This window comes from Rhinolophus hipposideros (genome assembly GCF_964194185.1).
Source record: "Rhinolophus hipposideros genome assembly, chromosome: 11".
NCBI classification, from domain to species: domain Eukaryota; kingdom Metazoa; phylum Chordata; class Mammalia; order Chiroptera; family Rhinolophidae; genus Rhinolophus; species Rhinolophus hipposideros.
In genome coordinates, this window is record NC_138057.1 from 65,248,938 (window position 1) to 65,269,280 (window position 20,343).

A 20,343-nucleotide genomic window follows, 5' to 3' on the forward strand; every position below is an offset into this window, starting at 1 on the left:
CCGGCTCCGCCCCTCCTCCTGACCCCGCCGGCTCCGCCCCTCCTGACCCCGCTGGCTACGCCCCTCCTCCTGACCCCGCCGACTCCGCCCCTCCTCCGGCCCCCGCCGGCTCCGCCCCTCCTCCTGACCCTGCCGACTCCGCCTCTCCTCCTGACCCCGCCGGCTCCGCCCCTCCTCCTGACCCCGCCGGCTCCGCCTCTCCTCCTGACCCCGCCGGCTCCGCCTCTCCTCCTGACCCTGCCGACTCCGCCCCTCTGCCGGCTCCGCCCCCTTCCGCTGCACTCTCGCACCCGCCGCTCGTTCTGCACCTCCACCTGCCTGCACCCGGCGCCCTCTGTCACCTGCTCTTGCCGCGCTCCTCGGTAGGCTCTCCGCCCGTTCATAAGACCCCCGTCCTCTGGGTTCTCCATCCCGCACTCTTATGCTAACACTGTCTCCGCCGTTCTGCGTGCCCCGCCCTCGCTGTCTCGCTCCTTTCTCCGCTTTCTGCGCTCTCTCCGCTTCCTCTTTCCCTTCCCAACACCCTTCGCTTCCCTTGGGTCCCGACATTACTGGGAGGGACACAGGCTGGCGGGAAGAAGGGGATTTGGGTCCCTGCCTGGCTTGCTGAGCGCTGTGGCCTTGGGCCCCTGTCTGGTTGGAGTTCCAACGAGAACCAGGAGGGAAACCTGTCTAACCCAAGTCAGTTTGCTGAGGGTAGAGGCCTCTGCAGTAATGTAGCTGCTTTTTTTTTTTTTAAATGAAAACAAGGTTTCATGCTCATCTCAAAAATGTTTAATAATACAAAGTGTACAAAGAAAAAAGAGAAAGCCCGACCTCATTCACTAAGTACTCGCTGAACACGTCTTTCTCTGTGTCTGACCCTGTCCTTCACTGAGGATACAGTGGGAAACAAGACAGTTTCTGCCTTCATGGAACATGGGAGGAACAGACAAAAATCAACTGAATAAACACGATTTTAGATCGTGATGAGTGCTGTGGAGGCAATACAACAATGGTTCCATGAGCAGGAAGGGCCTCTTTGGATGAGGCGGTTAGGGGAGGAGCAAAGATCGCAAAGGCAGCCAGGTGAAAAGGAAGGGACAGATACGAAACTGGCAAGTGCAAAGGTGCTGAGGCCCCGCCAGGGAAGAAAAGGAGGGCCTGTCACCCCCACTCACTCCCCAGGTCTCTCTCTCTCTCTCTCTCTCTCCCCAAAACTTGCGCCTGTATTCCAAGGCTGGCCTGTTTACTTCAATCAGAACTGCCTCACCTTCACTGGGCTCCGGCCTGGGAGGGAATACGAAGTGCAGAGTCACAGATGCTGGGCCTCAAGGGAGAGCCTGACTCCAGGGGCTCATCAGCAAAACTTGGTTTATGTGTCACAAGCATGATTCCCAGAAGTGGGAGTAAAAAGGGTGGTTGGGAGGCCAGAGGTCCATCTGCATTTCACAGAATCCAACAGTGTCTGAGACTGACCACTTTTCAGGGTTACGTAAAAACCAGCCCCTTAGGTTCTGCTCCCAGCTCTGCCACCTGCCCCTCTGTGAGCCCTCTGGTAAATCCTTTTCCTCTCTGGGCCTCAGCCTCACAGTATACAGTGGGAGGAGGGGGAAGAGGAGGGTTGGACAAAACAACTTCCAGCTGAAGTCCCAGTTAGCTTATAATTTCCAAGATAATTAATTTTGCCCATGGACTCTCGGTTTCTCTATAAATAGAGCATTTTACTCTATCTCAGGATCAAATGAGAAGACATGGAAAAGCTCTAAGAAGTAGATGATTCTTTACTGATGAGATAATTGTCTCCTGAGAGGTTAAGGTTTTGTTCGGTCATATAACTCTTTCAACCCAGGGCACCTGTTGCACAAAGGGGGCATTTCCATGAAAATCTATGTGAATGTGCTCCCGGGAGTTATGGCCCTGGTTTAACTGTCCTCTAGGGCCTGCCTTACTCTTTCTCTGGGTAACTTTTTCAGGAGAGAAAATGGAGGTTTGTGTGTCACAGGAAAGCCAATGACAGGCCCCTGCTATTCTGAAATGACCTTCTGATTTGCCAGTTCAAAAATGGGTACATTTAATGGGTGTGTAGTGTCCTTCTGAAGTCAGGTGACAGAAATCCTGGGAGGGCTTCATTCCTTGATCTGTGTCCTGGCCTGGTGATTGCTCCTGGATACACCTGGCATGTCACTTACACTGGATGCTGCCTTAAGTTATTTGTCTTTGAGAAAACATGTTTCTTACATGAGGGCTTTTTCCTTGAGATTCTCACACCCAAAGCACAAGTAAACCCAGGCTGGGCACACCAGACACAATAAATTTTCATCTTTTAGGTTGCTACAAAAATAATTGAGGTTTTTTGCCAGGTTATTTTTAGCCTTTAAACTACAATTACTTTTGCACCAACCTAATACTTTTTAGTTAACTTAGAATATACATAGAGAAAGGTGCAATACATGTAAATGTTCTTGAATTTTTACAAATTGAACATAGCTATGCAACCAGAACCCAGACCAAGAAAAAGAACATTTCTAGAACCCTGGAGCCCCCATCCTCTTCCAGTCGCTCACCCCCACAGAGGGTAACCACTATTTGACTTCTACTTGAATATTTACTTTGAACTGTGTAAAAATGGCATAATACAGCATGCTTTCTTTTGCCTTCTTTAGCTCAAAATTTCATTTGTAAGATTCATTCATGTTGCTATGTGTAGTTGTTGGTCATTCATTCTCCTATAATATTCCATTATATAAATATACTACATTTTACTGTTGGTAGACATTTGGGTTATCTCCAGTTTTTGGTTACTACAAATAATAGAAAATGTTACTATGAACATTCTCAAATATGTCTAATTTTAGTGAACATATGTACGCATTTGTGTTAGGTTAATTCCTAGATGTGAAATCACTGGGCCATAACGTATGCATGTGTTCAGCTTTAGTAGATGTGGCCAGTTTTCTGAAGTGGTTGTACCAGTAATATCTGAGAGTTCCAGTTGCTCCACATTCTCAACGATTGGCATTGTCTATCTTTTAAAAACTTTAGTATTCTGACGGATGTATGGTTCTATCGATCTCATTGTGGTTTTAATTTGAATTTCTCTGTTGACTAATGATAACACCTTTTTATACATGTACTAGCCGTTTTCATTTACACAAATAACAAATGGCTATATCCTTGTTAGATATATATCATACATGAATATAAATGAATTTGAAGCTAAGCTAATACATAAAAAGCTAAAGTCCATCTAAAAGCAATTCCTTACCCCTACTCCTTTATAATCCCTTTCCCAGTTTTGAGCACCTGGCTTGGAATTAGGCTTGAATCTCAGCATTGGTCTGCTCCTGGCTTGTGTGAATTTGGACGAGCCCCCTCTCTGGGTCTGTCTCCTGTCTGTCTCCTAAGGATCTCTTTTACTTTGCTATTCTGACCAGTTTCTGTGATTACAAGAACTCCACGTGATGCCCCAATAGCCGTTCTCTCCATTTTCCTTAGTAATTGAACCTGAGTTTTAGCTGCCCCACTAGACTGTTTTCCAGCCTTGCTTACACAACTAGGTGTGGTCATATGACTAAGTTCAGACAAGGGCATGTACATAGAAGTGCTGTGTACAACTTTTGGGTTGTATGGAAGGGTCATGTCCTCTACTTGCCCATCTTCCTGCTGGCTGAAAAGAGGACGTAATGGTGGGAACTGGACCCACCATCTTTGTTCACGAGATGGAAGCTGACACGTACGTGTTGAGGATGACAGAACAAGGTAGGAGCCATGACCGCCTATATCACGTAGCTGACAGCTCTGGACTGCTCAGAAATATTCCATCTTAAGCTATTGTTATTTTTTTTTGTTTGTTATATCTACTGAACTTGAATCCTGAGTAATACAGTGACTGGGGAAGCACTTTAAATTGGGTATCAGGAGAGGTGGCTTTGAGGAAACGAAGATCTTAAACCAAGATCTTAACAATAAAAAGGAGACAGTCATACAGATTTTGGGGTAAAGCAATTCCAGACAAAGGGGACCACTGGTACAACAGCCTCCTGTGTAATGAGGGAGACTGTCAATCACAGTGCCACATCTCTCATGCCATTGTTTACAGTAATGGAGCCAAGAGGTCAGCCATGTGACCTGAGCAGGGCCAATCAGACCTCCAGAGATTTGCTATGTGAACGATGGGACAGAAAGAATCTTTCTCTGGAATGGTAGGTCTAAAGGACCATGTAAGGATCATGTGGTTGTTAAGTGGCAAAATAAAGCCAAGCGGAGGCAAACAGCGAGAGCTAGGAAGGGGCAGAGGCCTCCATGAGAGCCTCTGACCCTAGACCTGGCCACACTTGACCTTATTACAATCCAGTTATGAAAACCAATCATTTCCTATTGCGTTTAGTTTCTGTCACCAAGACTACCCAGAACAGTACAGCTTATGGGGTGCTGCAAGGCACAGGCACTAATATGGAATTGGCAGAGTCCATGTGAGGTAGGGAGCAGGTCAGGATTCCTCCTTTTCTACTTGGGAAACTGGTAGTAAATTGGCTGGTTAAAATGCCTGTTGCTTTTTGAGACCCTCAACCACATGCCACTGAGTTTGTACTTCTAGGGATTTTAGTAAAGCAAAACGTGAGGGTGGTGGAATGTGTTAGCTTGGTTGCTCTTCCTTCAGGTCTAGGCTTAAATGTCAGTCCCTCAGGGAAGCATTTTCTGGTCCTTCGAACTAGGTCAGGTCTTGGTGACCTCCTTCATAGCACCTGTCACCACATCACTGGTGACACGTGTGCTTCCTGGTTCTCAGGGAGACTCATTCCACTTAATGTTACCCTGGGGTAGGGGGTCTGGATACACAGAGTTGTTTGCTCCCTGTGGACTGTTTGTACCTAAAGGGCAGTGTCTAGCTACTGTCCTCTCTGTGCCTAGAACAGAGCCAGGCCCTGTATTTGCTTGGCAACGATGACTCTGGGATGGTCTTGAAGAACCTTCCCTTTCACACTAGTCGTTTTAACCAGAAATGAGCTCAGAGGCTAGGGGCCAGGAGACAGGAAGCCAAGAAGCTAAGATTGTCACAGGCTGTGGCCTAGTCGAAGCCCCAATGCCCATCAGTGACTCATCACCGATGAGTGCTTTGGGCCCCTCAGTGGTAGGTAGATCAGGCTCAGGCTTCCTGGAAGAAGCTTTGTGACTCTTGAAGCCCCGATCTTGGCTGGCCACTTTCCCATAGGCTGAGGTCAGGTCTTTAGTGAAATCGGCCACAGCCCTGGGGAAGACCACCAAGAGTCAGGAGACTGGTCTGACTGCAGGAGCTGCCAGCCATTTATTTATTTTAAATTTTAAAAGGGATTGTTTTGCTTCATGGTCCAAATTGAACTTGCTTTGGGCCTGGAGTTGGGATTCTCTGTTTTTGCAGATGGGCAGGTGGACTTGTACACGGGCCCCTCCTTAGCTGGGCGTTAACTTTCAACTAGGGGGAAGTATTATATCCTGTCAGTCTCAGAAGAAAATTGAAACTACGAATTCAGTTGCTCAAGTCAGAAACCATGAAGGCATCCTTGGTTTCTTCCATTGCCTCACCCTCGACCCCTCTGGATTTAAAGCACGGGCAAAATCTGCTAATTCTGTGTTCAAAATGTATCCTAAATACATTTGCTTCCTCCTGTCTCCACTGACACCACCATGGTCAAACCATCACCATTGCTCCCCGGGGTCTGCAGCAGCCTCCCAAACAGGCTCTTTCTGCTTTTTCTCTTGCCCTTCTGCTTTCCCCATAAAGGCAGTGTGCAAAACTGGACCACACATAACTGGTTAAGATCCTTCAGGTGGCTTTATATCAGATGCAAAATAAAATCCAAGCTTCCTAAAAGGTGCAGGATCTACCTTTCCAACCTCCAGTCTTCTCACCCAGCTTCCTCTTCATCCCGCTCCCAGCAGCGCTGCCAAATTCCTCTCATCACTGGATCGCTGCACACTTCATGTCATTCTCGAAGCTTCTGGCGTGCTTCCCTCTGCTCTCTGAAAAGGACCTTCCTTGTCCCTCAACCTCAGGGAGGGCTTTCTCAACTATCCTCTCAAGAAAGGCCCCTTTCTTCTGTCTCAGACCCTTTCTTACCTTCAAAGCACTTATAATGTGTAACTGTTTTATTGTCTGTTTTCTTGTTGTTGTCTGTCTCCCTCATTCTTGTATAGCTTCATGCAGAGAGACAGGCTGAGGTCTGCCTGCGAGATGCTCAGTACCTAGCACTGCCTGGGCACAGAGCACACGTTCTCAAAAAAAAACAAAAACAAACCCAAATCTCTTTAATAAAAACCTTTTTGATGGTGGCACCTCCAACAGTCAGGAACTCTCTCTTTGCTTCTGGATTTTGATCCTCAGGCAATGTTTCTGCTCGTTAATGAGTAATTCCTTCCTGGTTTTATGGCTCTGAGTAAAACAAGAGATCTCAGGCGTCCTGGTGATCCCTGGCCTGTGTGAGAATCCCCTTCCAGTTGAAATTGCAGCAAATCTCAACTCTAAACCCGGGGATATCAATCTAGGCCTCAGTCCCAGCACCCAGCAATGCTGCCAGAGGTCTTGGGCTTTCCGGAGCACCTGTGGATCCATGATCCAAGTGCCTTCCTCTTCCCCTAATGCCTTAGGCCCCTCTCCCAGGCCCCACCAAGCCTGCGCCCTTGACTGCTGGGGGTTTTTAACCTGAAGCCACACCAGAGAAAGGAGCTGGAACGATAGCGGTAGCCTTAGGACTGACTCAGGAGAGGGTGGGAAGCTTGAAGGAGCCCATGAAGATGTGGCTGTGAGTGGTAAGATTTGGCACATTGGCAGAAACCACCTGGGACTGCTAGGCACCTGACAGCATGTGAGCAGGAAGAGGGCATGATGGCAAAGTTCTAAAAGCAGCATTTACTTTGGTTTTCACTTCTCCAAGGCCCGGGACCTTTTTAAAGTTCCAATTCTTGGGTCTTCCATACTCTCTCCATCACTCCTTCAGCCACTGCAATAGCTGAGGTGTGTAGTAGGTAATGATGATGTCGGCACCTGTGTGGGGGAGAGAAGCAGGAAGCAGGGGAGGGGCAGGGCATCAGCTCTGGGCACACCTTCTGGGAGTTGAGGGCCAGAGGGGGAAGAAGGCTACTATGAAGGGGCACAGTTGGTGGGCGACACAACTGAGACTAGAACTGGTGAGACTGAGCCCAGCTCTTACCAGTTCTAGCTCTGTACATTGTGTGACTGTGGGCAAAGCCATTTTCTCTTTGTGGGCCTCAGTTTGCCAATGTATAAAATGCACAGTGAGGCAAATAGGTAAGCTATAAGTTTCCTTCCCACACCGAGTGGCATATCAACAGAACCAGCTCCCATTTATGGAGTGATAACACATGCCAATTATACATATCATCTCATTTAACCCACATGACAACCATGCACCGGGTATCTTATCCCTATGACAGGCGAGGGCATTGAAGTGGCTAGGCTGAGGTCTCAGAACCAAAAAAGTAATAGAGGGATCTGCTTTCCTCACTGCTCCCCGTTCTGTTCTACAGTTCCATGTCTCTTCCTCAGCCTGCGTCTATTTAGATCACTGGCATTTGCAGGCCTGAGACCCCAGGCTGTCTCGTGACTTCATTTCCCCCTCTGGGCAAAGTGCCAATCAGTCCATGTGGCACAGGTCCAAACCCCCACCCCTGCCTGCTTACCTGCTCTGCGGAAGGCGGTCATGGCCTCCAGGACAGCAGCCTTGAGATCAAACGCCCCAGCCTGGGCTCCATGCCACAGCATTGCGAACTCTCCAGAAACGTGGTACACAGCGAGAGGGAGCTCAGGGTGCTGCAGAGAAACGGCGAGCGGTAGGCAGACGTGGAGGGTGGGTGTGTCCCCGGAAGTGTCCCTTCCTCTCTGGCCAATCTGTGACCATCTTGAGGCCCATGCCCTGAGTCACTGCTGCTCATTCTTGGGCTTTTCAAAGCAGAAGCTTTTCAAAGACTCCTGCCCACTGGTGGTTCCTGGGCAGGGGTGAGGAGGGGCGGATTCCTGTTCAGGGGCAGACTGCTTCCAACCCTGAGATTCTCAGTCCCTTCATCTAAGGTCCCAGAGTCCATGGACTCTCTCATCTCCCTGAGGCCCCACGTCTCGCCCTGTGCTCACCTTGTCCTTCACCTCCCGCACAATGTCCAGGTAGGGCATGCCCGGCTTCACCATGACCATGTCGGCTCCTTCCCGTACATCCCGGTCCTAAGGGATGAGGAACAATGTGGGCAGTGCCTGGGAGGTGAGGGGAGAGGGGGACCGACTTGGGGGGTGAGGGCTCCAGCTCTGGTCACTCACCACTGCTCGCAGGGCCAAGCCTCGTGCTCCGGGCGGCAGCTGGTAGCAGCGGCGGTCTCCAAAAGCTGGGCTTGATTGAGCCGCGTCCCTGGGAAGCAGACGCATCGGGGTGGGCTCCAGCTTTGCGCTAATGGGTCAAGGAATTACCAGCAGAACCCTGCTAATCCCTACTCACCGGAAAGGGCCGTAGAAACAGGAAGCAAATTTGGCGCTATAGCTCATCACGGACACCTGTGGGGAGACAACGGGAGCTGAGGCTCAGTCAGCCCTTTCCAGATGTCCCAGGGTGATGTGGCAGAACCAGGACCCAGGCTGGGAAGTACAGGGCCAGTGCCCTAGTCCCACTGGAGCTCTGGGCCTTCATTTCCCCGTTTGAGGTGCAGAGGTTGAGAGCTCCCAAAGGCCTTGTCCACTGCTGTCTTCAGTTCTGTGATTCTTGGCAGATACGGGGGTGGGGCTGGTCCAGGCTCAAGCTCTCCCACTCCCCCCTCCCCTCCCTGCATTCCCCACCCCTACCCTGTTGCCAAGTCCATATGCCATCAGAGTCTCCTTGATGGCTTCCACGCGTCCATCCATCATGTCCGACGGGGCTACCACCTGACATCCTAAAGGGCAGAGGGTGGCCTTCAGCACTCCAGGGCCTGCCTATCCACTCTGCCACCTCCCTCACCCGGGGCTGCTTATCCCTGCTGATGACTGACTCACCTGCCTTGGCATAGGCCAGTGCTACTTCTGCCAGCCGCTGGCGGCTCTCCTCGGCCTGGAAAGCCCCATTCTCACTCAGAAGCCCTGCAGGTCAGATAGCTGCGTTGTAGGGAGCATTTTAATTTTAGGTTCTGGCCTGTTCCCAGTATGTGGAGAACTGAGCGGTGGGAGTGCAGGTGGCAGCAGGGCTGGGGGAGGCAGGGACCTCACCGCAGTGACCGTGGGAAGTGTAGGGGCACAGGCAGACATCACAGGCCACCAGGAGGCTGGGGAAGGTCTTGCGCAGCAGACGGGTCGCCTCGATAGCTGGGGAGTCCTCCGAGTCGGCTGCAGAGCCCCGCTCATCCTAGTGGCAAAGGGAGGACCAAGCAGGGCGTCTGTCACATGAAGCCTTCGGGAGGCACCACGGCCCTCCGAGTGCAGCCCTGTCCCTCTGCTGGTATCGCCATCACAGCCGCTGGACGGGGATTCACAGTGAGGACTGTCCCCACTTTGCAGAGGGGACCTGACTTTCCCGGTCAGGATGTCACAGCCCTATTTAGTTTCCTGACCCTACATGGGTGCTGTATGAACAGCAGGGGCCATGTCCATTCAGCTGTGGCCCCAGGGCCAGCACAAGGCCAGAATGAGGGTGTGGTCAGTGGGGAACCTCAGCCCAGCCTCATCCAACCTCCCCTGCCCCTCCCTGCTAACGCCTCTTCTGACTCTTCACCTTGGGAATTCTGCTGGGGACGCCAAAGACCAGGACACAGCGCAGGCCCTCTTCTACCAGGGGCCTCAGCATCTCTTCTAGCCGGTTCACACCATACCTGCACAGAGACAGGGTGCAGGGGCTGAAGTGAGGCAGGCTCCCCATAGGTCCTCCCCACTCTGCCTCTGTGAAGGGCCAAGCTGGACATGGCACCAGGATGACTCAAGCCCCATAGTACAGAGAGAGACAGGAATGCACCCAACACACAGATGGGGAAACCGAGGCCCCAAGTAGATGAGCTGTGGAATTCAGATGTGGAAAGTCTTCCAATGTTTTTTTATTGAACACCCATTTGAAGGTCAGCTCTCCCATGCAAGACTCTGCTATGACACCTCTAGTGATAGACAGCACATTATTACTTTACAAGGCTGCCTCTTCTGTTATGGAACAACCTTGACCCTGAAAATACCCTTCTCACTAATGAGCTGAAGCCAGACTCTGTGGACCTTCTAATTCCTGGGTCTGCTTCTGCTTCCTGCTATTTCCACCTGTAAAAATCTCTCCCTCCATCATCCCCTTGCTTTCCCCAACGTGTTGCCTACCTGGCCACTCCTGGGAGGCTGGCGATAGGCTGTATGTCATCAGGAACATCCCTGCAAGAGTGGGGGTGAGCTATGAATTGGCAGTGGTGGGAAGGGCCAGTGGTGAGGGGGTGACTGGCGGGGGATGGTTGGGGAGCTGGAAAGGAATATGGAAGTGGAGATGGTGAGAAGAGGATGGGGTCCAGTGTCTGGTTCCCTTGCCTGGCCAAGCCCAGGGCCTGAAATAATAATAGGAACAACAAAAAAATAACAGTGACAATAAGAGCAACTATACTAAAAAAAGAGTAATCATAGGAAGCAGTCAAGTGGTTGAGAAGTTGGATTCTGAAGCCAAAAGGTCCTCATTTGCTATCACTGCCACTAACTGACTGGGTGACCTTGGCAAAGACATACCAACGACCTAAGCTTCGGGTCGTTCATGTATATCCTGGGTGGATTCATTCATTTATTCAACAAATATTTACTGAGCACTTATTATCTGCCAGGTACTGTTCTAGGCTCTGGCGATATAACTGAACAAAACAGACAAAAATCTCTGCCCTCTTGGAGATGACATTCTAAAGGGTAATAGCCATACCCTCCTTATACAGATGCTGTCAGGACTGAATGAGATAATAGATGTAGGTGCTTAGCATAGTACCTAGTACACAGTAAGGACTCAATAAATGTCAGCTGTTGCTATTATTAATAATCATGACTGCAACCTCTTAGGTGTACACAGCACTTTACAATTCTACAGAACTCCTTCTCAGCTTCCGTCTTATTGCAAAAGCTCAGGAGGCAGGTAAGGGTTACTCTTCTTTTCCAATTGAGAAGATTGAGTTCTTTTCAAGGTTTGTTTAATTCCTAAGATGACTGTCCTTAACCCAGTAGGCCACTCCAATACCTTGAGCTCCAAGCTGGCAGCTCACTTTACCACCCAAAACAACACAGACGCCTGCTGTGGTCATATACACACCCACCCACCCTGAAGATCAGAGACCTGACTCATTCTGGGGACTCACGTGACAAAGATGGGGTAGATGAGGTTGGAGGCATTGAGGGTGGTGGCTGCTGTCTGCCAGGTCCGAAGCAGTGGGTGAAAGTAGCCGCTGTGCAGGACTGACTGGGGTTGCATGGTGGGCAGTGGCTGCGCAGGGCAGCAAACTGGTTGGAATTGAGGGCTTCTGAGGTATCTGCTGTGTGCTCAGCTCTGTGGGGGCAATGGGAGGCACATGAGACATGATCCCTGTCCCCAGGACGTGGCCATGTTCCCCCAGACTCTTCAAGATTCCTGCCTTCCTTGCTCTCCACCCCAGTGCTCCTCTGAGTGTGGTTCCCCAATCGCTGCTGGTCTGTAAGATAAGCAGAGGAATGAAAGTAGGCCTTTGCACCTAATAATGTGAAATTTGGGCTACTACTTTATATGATCTCTTTTTCTTTTCAAATAACATTTTTCTAGTAATTCATTTTTATTTTATTTTGTCAAAGGATCACTCTGTGATGGATTGGAGATTAGTATGAGGAGCACTGATCTAGCCAACGTTTAAACTTTGTTTATTCCATGGAAAACGTCCATGTGCTTGGCAGAAACTTTAGATAAGCCAAAAGAGAAAAGGTTCCGTAATTTCACCTCTAGAGAAAAGCACTGCTAACCCCTTGTTCCGGGGACTTCTTGTCAGGCAGGATATACACTAAGAGGATTAAATAGCACCTGACAGAGAGCTAGACACCCGTATTTTCCAGCCCTAGATTATGCTGCTGCTCCCCAAGAAAAAGCCACACCTGGCCATCTTCTGGCTCTGCTCCCCTGTTCCCTTTACGGAGAAGGGTTATGCTCTCTCCACAACCTCCCACCTCCAAATCCTACCTGGTTCTCCACAAGGCATCCTTTCCCCACTGAAACTTTTCTTCTTCCCCAGCTCACTCTCTCTCTTATATAACAATTCTTTGTTGACCCATCTTATCTTGTCCCAGTAGACAGAGCTTCTGCAGGGCAGTGACCATAGAGAGTTCATTTTTGCCTCCCCCACATACTCTGCCACATAGTAAATATTTAATTACATGAAGTACAGAATATGCCCTAAATGCCAAATAAGGGATGTCAGACAGAAGGAAGCTGGGGTGGGGGCATTGTCATTTGTTTCTTGAGCACCTACTGTGTGCCAGGCCAACACTTGCACACACGATTTCGTATCAAGTTGGCACTGCAGTTCTGGGAGGCGGGCTGACTGAGGGCACTAGGAGAGGTGCAGCCTACCATAAAAGAACCATGAGTTCCACGGGAATTTGGATGTTAGAAGAAGCTTGTTAAAAGATGAGGACTTGAACTTGGTTTTGTAGGATACGTGGGTTCAGCTAGTCAGAGGGAAAGGGGAGAACGTTCCCTCAGGAAGAGAAGAAAGGAGCAAAGGTGGGGAAGGAGGGATGGCTATGGACTGTTCTCAGGACCTGAGGAGGCAATCTAGCCTCCATGTGTGTCCAAGGGGAGGGGATGAGGGGGCCAGACTGAGGACAGGGAAGATTTCTGACCAGGGGGAGTTGCCTGGTCAGAACCTAGCTTTAGGAAGAAAATTCTTACAGCCTGAGCACAGCAGATTGGAAGCAGAAGAGCACAGAGGCTGTGGGGTCAGAGGGGTGGAGAAGAAAGAGCCATCATAAGGCAGTCTCTTGGGTTGGATGCTCTGAGCTTATTTAACATGGTGGGCAACGGAGAAGGGACAAGGCAGAAAGAGGGCAGCAGGGAGCAGAGCTTGGAGAGGAAGCAGAGAGCTCCGTTTTAGATGCTTCTCTCTGGAGGTGTGTATAGAAGATGTGAACCAAACTGACTCCATCTTTGTATCCCTGCTTTTGTTTTTCCATGCTGAGAACTCTGACCTAAATAGCCTCAGGCATCACCAAAGCCTCAGTTAATGACTAATTGTGTCCTGTAAGCTTACACAATGTAACCATAAAGAATACTGTCAGTAAAAGGCCAGAATGGCATAGCAATGGAGGTAAATTATCAATTCTAAGCAATTACCCATAAGACCACCAAGAGGTATGGTTCCTGGTTTGTATTCTTTGTCCCTCTGTCTTGTCAATCATTAGTAGTTCAGCTATACTATAAAATACTTACTGTAACAACTATCTAGCAGCAGAGAATAATCTGCACAGACCGCTGGGTTGTCTCTTCCACTCCAACCCAATCTTCCTTTAAGTAATTACCCTATAATAAATTCCATTATATTCAATGGACTTGTCTGCTTCATTTTTCAGTCTTAAGACACTTTATGGTTTGGTGGTCTCTGTACGTATGGTCTCCTTTCAGACAAGGTGCCTGGCAGAACACCCATTAGCCAAGTAGGAAAGAAAAAGAGCCACCAATCTCTCCTTGTGTGAACGGGACCTCTAGGTGCCGAGAAGGGCAGAGACTTACCCAAGGCTTTGCTCTTCCTGGGTCTGGGGAGGTCCTTTAGTACACCAATGTGCCTTGTTCCCCAGTTTCCCAGGCTCCTTTAGCTCCCTCCCAACCAGCTCTGGGGCCCATTTTATCTGATCCTCCTCCCTGGCAGGGTTGGGGTTATCAGGAGTCACACAGGGACACAGCCTACCACCCCACCCTTGAGCCAGCCACATTATCTGACATGGGAGCAACTCCTCAAAGAAACTCCAATCCCCAAATAAGCAATCATTCAGCAGTTCCAAAGTCCTGAGTATCCACATTGTGTAGGATTTTGCTCTGAGGTATGCGAAGGATAAGCCTAGCCTAGAGAGGTTAAATCAGTTGCCTAAGACTATACAGCTGGTTTGTAACTGAGCCAGAACTTGCGTTTGTTCTAGACAATGAGTGCAGGGTATGATAGTCCATAGTATTGGTAAAGACTTGATTCAGTAAGCATCTCTCTGCCTCTACTACCTGCCTTGGAGGCTGGAGAGATGGAGAAATTAAGAGAAAAATATACTGTGTGTGTTACGTGCTGGGCACTAGGCTAGGTACTTTGTATCTATTATAACATTATCTCATTTAATTGCAGAGAATCATCCTTTTAGTGATAAGGAAATGGAGGCTCAGAGAGGTTAAGTGACTTGCTTAATGTCATTCTGCAGTCAAGTCTGGAGTCAATGTCATTCTGGGGTCTACAGGTCTGTGATTCAATTCTCAGAGAATAACCTTAGTAGCAGGCCTCTTTGGCTTCTGGAATCCAAAGCTGCATTCCACTGGCCTCAACTCTGCATCTACTTTAGAAGGCTGAGGTAGCAAATGTTTATCAGAAGCAATAGGGCAGGGCTGCCTAGGCTCCTTGCAGTCTAAATATCACCACAAGGAGACTGGGGGTTGAGGGTGGGGACAAGGGAGGAGGGTGAGAGTGGTGAACGGGAGGCCTCACTAGGGCAGTTTCACTTTAATCTTTTTGTGTTTTGTTGTTGTTTTTTTTTTAAACTTTAGGGTTCAGAGAGAGATTTGATTTTGAGAAATGGGTATCAGTAATAAAAAAATTAAAAAGTTGAAATCACCAATCCTGTTTATTTCTTACATTCTGAGGTGGAAAATTGGATGTAGGGAGGTGACAGGACTTATCTGACATCACACAACAAGTTAGGGCTTGACCAGGGGCCTCCTGGCTTCTCCTCCAGTGCCCTGTTACCTATACCAAACATGGTCATTCTGTTACAACAGGTGCTTAAAAAATATCTCTGGAGTAGAAAAACACCCCCGAGCAACAGAGTTGCGTCTCTTGCTTGCAGAGCCAAAGCCAGGTGGAGGTTTGGCTTTGCACAAAGTCTCTCAAAGATTGGGAGATTTTCACACAGTTGGGAGGGCACTTCTTCCAAATCAAGGAGCTTGCAAGCTTTCCCTTAAATCCTGTGATACTACATTGAGGTCAAGAGCAAGTCACCACGGAGCCCAGCACCTATGCTCGCCCCACATTGGAACAGGTTAGCTTAGCTGGAAGGCAGTATAGGGTGGTGCAGAAAGAATCACGTTTCAGGGTCAAACAGCCCCAGGTCTGGTCTCTGCTGTGTGTGACTTGGGGCAAGGTTGCCGGCCTTTCAGTCTTCATTTTGTGATCCATAAAATGGGAATGATATATAAGGCTGAAACTGGCAAAGCGTCAGAGAAAATTAGAGACCGTGAAGAGGGGTATGCAGAGCCACACAGTAAACATGTAGCTAATTTTTTGAGTAGAACTGAGCTGAAACTAAATCTTGCCATCATAGCTGTACCTTCTGCACCACACCCAGAAGGGAGAACTATCACTCAAACCTGTGAGGGTCACAGGGTCTTCCAAGATATCCGAGGTGGGGGGTGGGGTCCCTGCCTTCCAGCAGCTTATGTGGGGCAAGAGAAATAATCTCATCACCTAGATGCTACAGTAGAGGGATGGACCAGGTGCTGTGGGAGGGTCCTGTGTGTCTGGGAGTCAAGAATGGCTTCATAGAAGAAGGGACATTGAAGGATCAGTAGTTTTTCAGACTGATTGTGACAGTATCTCCTTCCTTAGAAGGTAACTTCCTCAACCTGGGAGTACCCTAATTTGGCCCTATGAGAGCTGCCACCAGCAGGGGCTGGGAAAGAGCTGCAGGGCTTGAACCCCTCCCTGTCCTCCATATTGTACTCAGCGGAAGATTCCAGAGGCTGTGGTCTTGGTACAGAGGGTTGGAAGCTGCTGCCAGCTCTGGCAGGCTTTGCCACTAGCTGGAGAGGAGACAGTCAGGAAGGCCAGCTAGGTAGAAGGTCCAAAAGCCCAGAGGAGGGGCCCAGGACTGCAGCTGTCAGGCAGTTCTGAAAACAGACCAACTTGTTATTCAATCCACATTTCCTGAATACCTACTCTGAGCCTGCCCCAATGTGACCGACAGGAATTAAAGAGAAGAATGAGACCAGGTCTTCATCTAAGGTTGTGAAGGGCCCAACCTCCTCTGGGTTTAGCTAGTTGGAGCTATGAGGAGAATTTGCCAGGTCCACAGACTCCTCAACAATTTGCCTAAGGGGATCCTTAAAACTTGTTGGTTGCATCATAGAAATGATGGTGAAACTGGGCTCAGAGAGGGACAGACACAGGCAGGGGTTAGCGGCAGATCTTGGGCTAGAATTCGGGACTCCAGCAGCCCAGCTCTCAGTGCCTACTATTACTCCTTGATCCCTTTTTGTTTTAAAGGAGGGCACAGCTCACAGTGGCCCATGCGGAGATGGAACCGGTGATCTAACAACACACTCCAACCAACTGAGCTAATTGGCCACCCCTACCCCTTGCTACTTTAAGTACAGATTTCAAAGCACACAGCAGAATTGGACTGTGGAGAGCTCTGGATGAAGCGGGGAGACGGGGAGAGAAGCAGACCGTGACTCTGGACCCGGCTGCAGCTGGCAGCATGATGGTTCAGTGCGTGGGTTTTCCAGTTTGTACACATGGGTTCAAACGCTGGCTCTGTCACTTTCCAGCTGTGTCATTTCAGTTCCCTCATCTGGTCAATGAGGACCTGAGCCTCACTCCATGGGCTGTTACAAGGAGTGAATGGGCCAATCCACGCAGCAGCGTACTTCCAAGCCTACCACAAAGCGGCTGTTATTATTTCCACCTCCCTCGCGTATCGGCGATGGCACCTCGCGCTCTGCTCTTACAGAAACACTGCGCAGCGGTGGCCAAGGGAGTGGACCACAGCGTGGAGCCGCGGAGCCCGCAGCCCGGCCCTCCAGGGCTACGGCCACGCGGAGACTCCAACGCAGGCTGCAGCGGGAAAGTCTACCTCTAAGACCCCAAGTACCGGCCCCGCAGGACGGATCCCGGCTGCCCTGCCAGCGCTGCAGGCGCACAGCACAATCTGGGGCTGGGGACGCGGCGGTTCTCGGTGCCACAGGCCCCGTCTCCAAGTCCGTCATCTCGCCGAGGCCAGCCCCCGCTCACCTGCCTCCCGAAGGGATCCGAGGCGACGCTCCCGCCACCGCTGGCGCGCTCTCGTCTCCGGGGCCCACGGGGGGGCGGGGGGGCAATCCCGGAAGCAGCCCGCCCTCTCACACTCGGTGCTCGCCCGCGTGCAGGCCACGCCCCCTGCACCGGCGGGGGGGGGGGGTTTGCCGGCCAGCCGGTCAGCTCCAGCCGCAGCCGCGCGGGGACGTCAGGCTCGAAGCTGGCCAATCCGGTGTGCGGAGGGGCTGGAGAGCCCGCCCGTACCCGCTCACGGCGGGGGGCAAAGGCTGGAGGGAGCCCGCGTGGGGGCCCCGGGGCCCTGCGAGTGAGCCTGTCTCCGAAGCGGTTACAGCTCCAACGGTCTCTCTACAGCCCTCTTCCCAGCCTAGCGCATGCTTGGTGCAGGTTAATTATTTGTTGAAAGCGTAATTGGATGTCAAGGACATTAAAACAACACCGTAATGCCTAACACAAAAGCTAAGTCCGTTTTTGCGGAGAGCCTTTTAAATTTTGTCGAGTTCAGCACCAAGCTGCCTTCCAAGTTTTCACAGAAAACGTATTCCAGCGTAACTGCTCAGGTCTACTTACTCTGTGCCATGGTTTGGGAGATGTGATGTGCATGACATGGGCACTTTGGGCATCAGACCTATGATGGGTGCAAGAGGAGATCTGACCAAAAGCCTGTGGGGGGTTGGGGCAGAGTACGTGCACGGGCTGGAAGAACCTAGTAAGGCTTTTGGGGCTTGGGTGAACTGGTAGGATTGCGTGGGTGAAATAGGGATCGGGATCTATACGCTATAGCAAAGGAATATGCCTTTATAAAGGTGAATCGGGGACTATTGAAAAGTTGCCTTTCAACTGCAGAGGATGCCAGTGAATTGTACTACACTTATTCTCAGATTTTGCTTCTCAAAAGCAATAACCCACACCTGTTTTATACCTCTGTATTTCAAGTTAAAGAGGTAGAGAGGCTTAACGCTGTGGAAATAGGACACTGCTTAGTTCCCAGCTACTAGAGTTGATCTGTGTTCAAATAAGGAAGGTGGTGGAAAGGAATGAGAAAAAGAGTGAAGACATAAAATGGAGTCACCTTGGTCAAGCTGCTAAATTATTAAAAATCAAGTAGGCTGAGGCAAGAGGAAAACAATTCTATTTTTGTTTTAACTAGCCCGGGAACTTAAACATTTCAGTTGTGTTTGGATGTACATTAATTCCACAGATAACCATCTGAACAACTCAGAAAGAAATGTTCCATTAACCAGACCACTGGATACCTGGAAGACTTCCATCTTGGATCAATCCAGAGTTTAAGAATGCAGGACTGATTTTTCTCAAAAATGTACTTTTTACAATATAAAAACTTTCGAACTCTTTTCTCCTTCAGAATACTCTGGGTATTGCCTAGTTGTGTTTTCAGTTTTCAAGCCCTAAGGTCTTTGAATAAAACTTTTGTTATTTTTAATTTTAGCAAAGCCTCCTGATTCTTTTACAGTTCAGTTGGCAGGAAGTAATGTTTTTTTGTCCATTAGAGTCAGGGACAGTACAGTGCACTTTACATTCACTCATCTAATTTTGACAACGGTTACTATCCTCATTTTATAGACTGGGAAAACAATTGTCATGGAGATTAATTGCCCCACATCACACTGGGTTATCTCTGTAATGTCTGCTAACCATGCTCCTTCATAGGGATTACTGTTCATTCCCTGCGCCCCCCACTATTTAGATTCCCTGCCCAACATTTCTTTCATGACACCTGTTCCATCTCTGAGTTTATTGATAACTAAAAATATTGATAACTAAAAATAATTAGGATCATCTACCTCCAAGAGCCCAAACAGGATGAAAAAATTTTAAATGTTACTGTTTGGTGTACTCTATCCTTCCCATGTCTCTCTTATTCTTGACTAAAAGACATGTTCCCATCCCTACATCCCCAAAATTAAGGTAATTTTACCTTAATCTTTCACTTTGATCCCTAAGAGTATTCTGAATGCAACAATATGAATACATCTTAAACGTAAGATTTGTTAAGCAAAAGGAGTCAGACACAAGAGTGCATATTGTATTATTTCGTTTACATGAAATATAATCCCAGGCAAAATTAATCGGTGCTGTTCCAAGTCAGGACAGTGATTACCATGGAGACATAGGGAGTGACTACAAGGGAGACCAAAGGCACTTTTTAGGGTGCCGGTCATGTTGTTTATTGATCTGAGTGTGTTTGTGAAAATTTATCTAGCTCTATACTTACCTGTACCTTTTAGTATGTATATTTTAATTAAAAAAAAAGTAACACCCCACCCCCACCCCGAAACCCACTAAACTATCGTGCCTCCCAGGTAGGTACATGGAATGGCACTAAATGCTGTGAAGAACATAAAAAGAAAGAGATTAGTAGTTGCACGTGGGAAGAAATTGCTTGACTAGTGTGAGATTTTATTTTTGGGTGATGAAAATGTTTTGAAACTAGATAGAAATAGTGGTTGCACATTGTGAATGTGCTAAATGCCACTGAATTGCTAATTTTAAATGGTTAATTGTATGTTCTATGAATTTCATCTCAATTAAAAAGAAAATTGGTTCACCAAATGTGATGTGGTATTCTGGGTTGGATTCTGGAACAGAAAAAAATGTTAGTGGAAAAACTGGTGAAATACAATAGTTTGGCCAATTTAATAGTTTTTTCTTAGTTTTGAGAAATGTGCCATGGTTATGTGAGATATAAAGATGAGGGGAAGTTGGGTGCCGGTTATATGGGAACACTCTACAACTTTTCTATAAATATAATTGTTCCAAAATAAAAATTAAAAAGCTTCAGTTTCCCATTGGCAAAAATAGATTAGGCTGCAAAAGCTATTTTGCATGGGTAATGATGGTAACCCTCCCAATCCTCTAAATCCAGTTCAGAAACTCGAGGCATCAAGGGCTATGGTTAAAAATGATGAGAAACATTACCTTCGTCTAATAAAGAATGTTCAAAATCCAGATATCACTACAGGAATGATAGAGGTGAGAAAAACTGAGGGATGACCGCAAACATTCTTCCCAGTTCCTAAATTCTGTAGTTTTAAGTCACAGTCCTTACTTTCCGTAAACATGACTTTTCTTAGGTAGTCAAAGTTTGGTAAGAACCAAAGCCACATGGAAAGGGAGTTCTTTTGGGAATTCATTCTTGACTACAGC

The 20,343-nt window shown here is 48.6% G+C and overlaps 1 protein-coding gene across 4 annotated transcripts; it reads right to left on the reverse strand.

Moving 5' to 3' along the window:
• Positions 1 to 755: 755 nt before the first annotated feature.
• On the reverse strand, positions 756 to 17,539 carry ALAD (aminolevulinate dehydratase). 4 transcript variants are annotated; one of them, XR_013994494.1, is made up of 13 exons: positions 17,155 to 17,524; positions 11,290 to 11,477; positions 10,286 to 10,336; positions 9,705 to 9,801; positions 9,203 to 9,338; positions 8,993 to 9,076; positions 8,804 to 8,892; positions 8,463 to 8,518; positions 8,288 to 8,375; positions 8,108 to 8,194; positions 7,660 to 7,789; positions 6,873 to 7,003; positions 3,836 to 6,391 (listed from the first exon to the last, which is right to left on the reverse strand). XR_013994494.1 is itself a non-coding variant. In XM_081067117.1 (12 exons), the coding sequence occupies exons 2-12, from the start codon at positions 11,400 to 11,402 to the stop codon at positions 6,945 to 6,947; spliced, it is 990 nt and encodes a 329-aa protein (XP_080923243.1). In that variant the 5' UTR covers positions 11,403 to 11,477; positions 17,155 to 17,539; the 3' UTR covers positions 756 to 6,944. The 4 variants fall into 4 exon arrangements, 2 of the variants coding, with proteins under 2 accessions (XP_080923243.1, XP_080923244.1); XR_013994495.1 differs by having other exon boundaries at positions 6,246 to 6,434; positions 17,155 to 17,308; XM_081067117.1 differs by having other exon boundaries at positions 756 to 7,003; positions 17,155 to 17,539.
• Between the last annotated feature and the right edge of the window lie 2,804 nt (positions 17,540 to 20,343).

What these genes read in the sequence shown, in the direction of transcription:
- ALAD (XM_081067117.1), bottom strand. Translation starts at nt 11,402, where the DNA reads ATGCAACCCCAGTCAGTCCTGCACAGCGGCTACTTTCACCCACTGCTT. An exon ending in CACTTCCCACGGTCACTGCG is followed by an intron (nt 9,077 to 9,202) that starts GTGAGGTCCCTG and finishes TCTGACCTGCAG; the next exon opens with GGCTTCTGAGTGAGAATGGG. An exon ending in ACTGGCCTATGCCAAGGCAG is followed by an intron (nt 8,893 to 8,992) that starts GTGAGTCAGTCA and finishes TCTGCCCTTTAG; the next exon opens with GATGTCAGGTGGTAGCCCCG.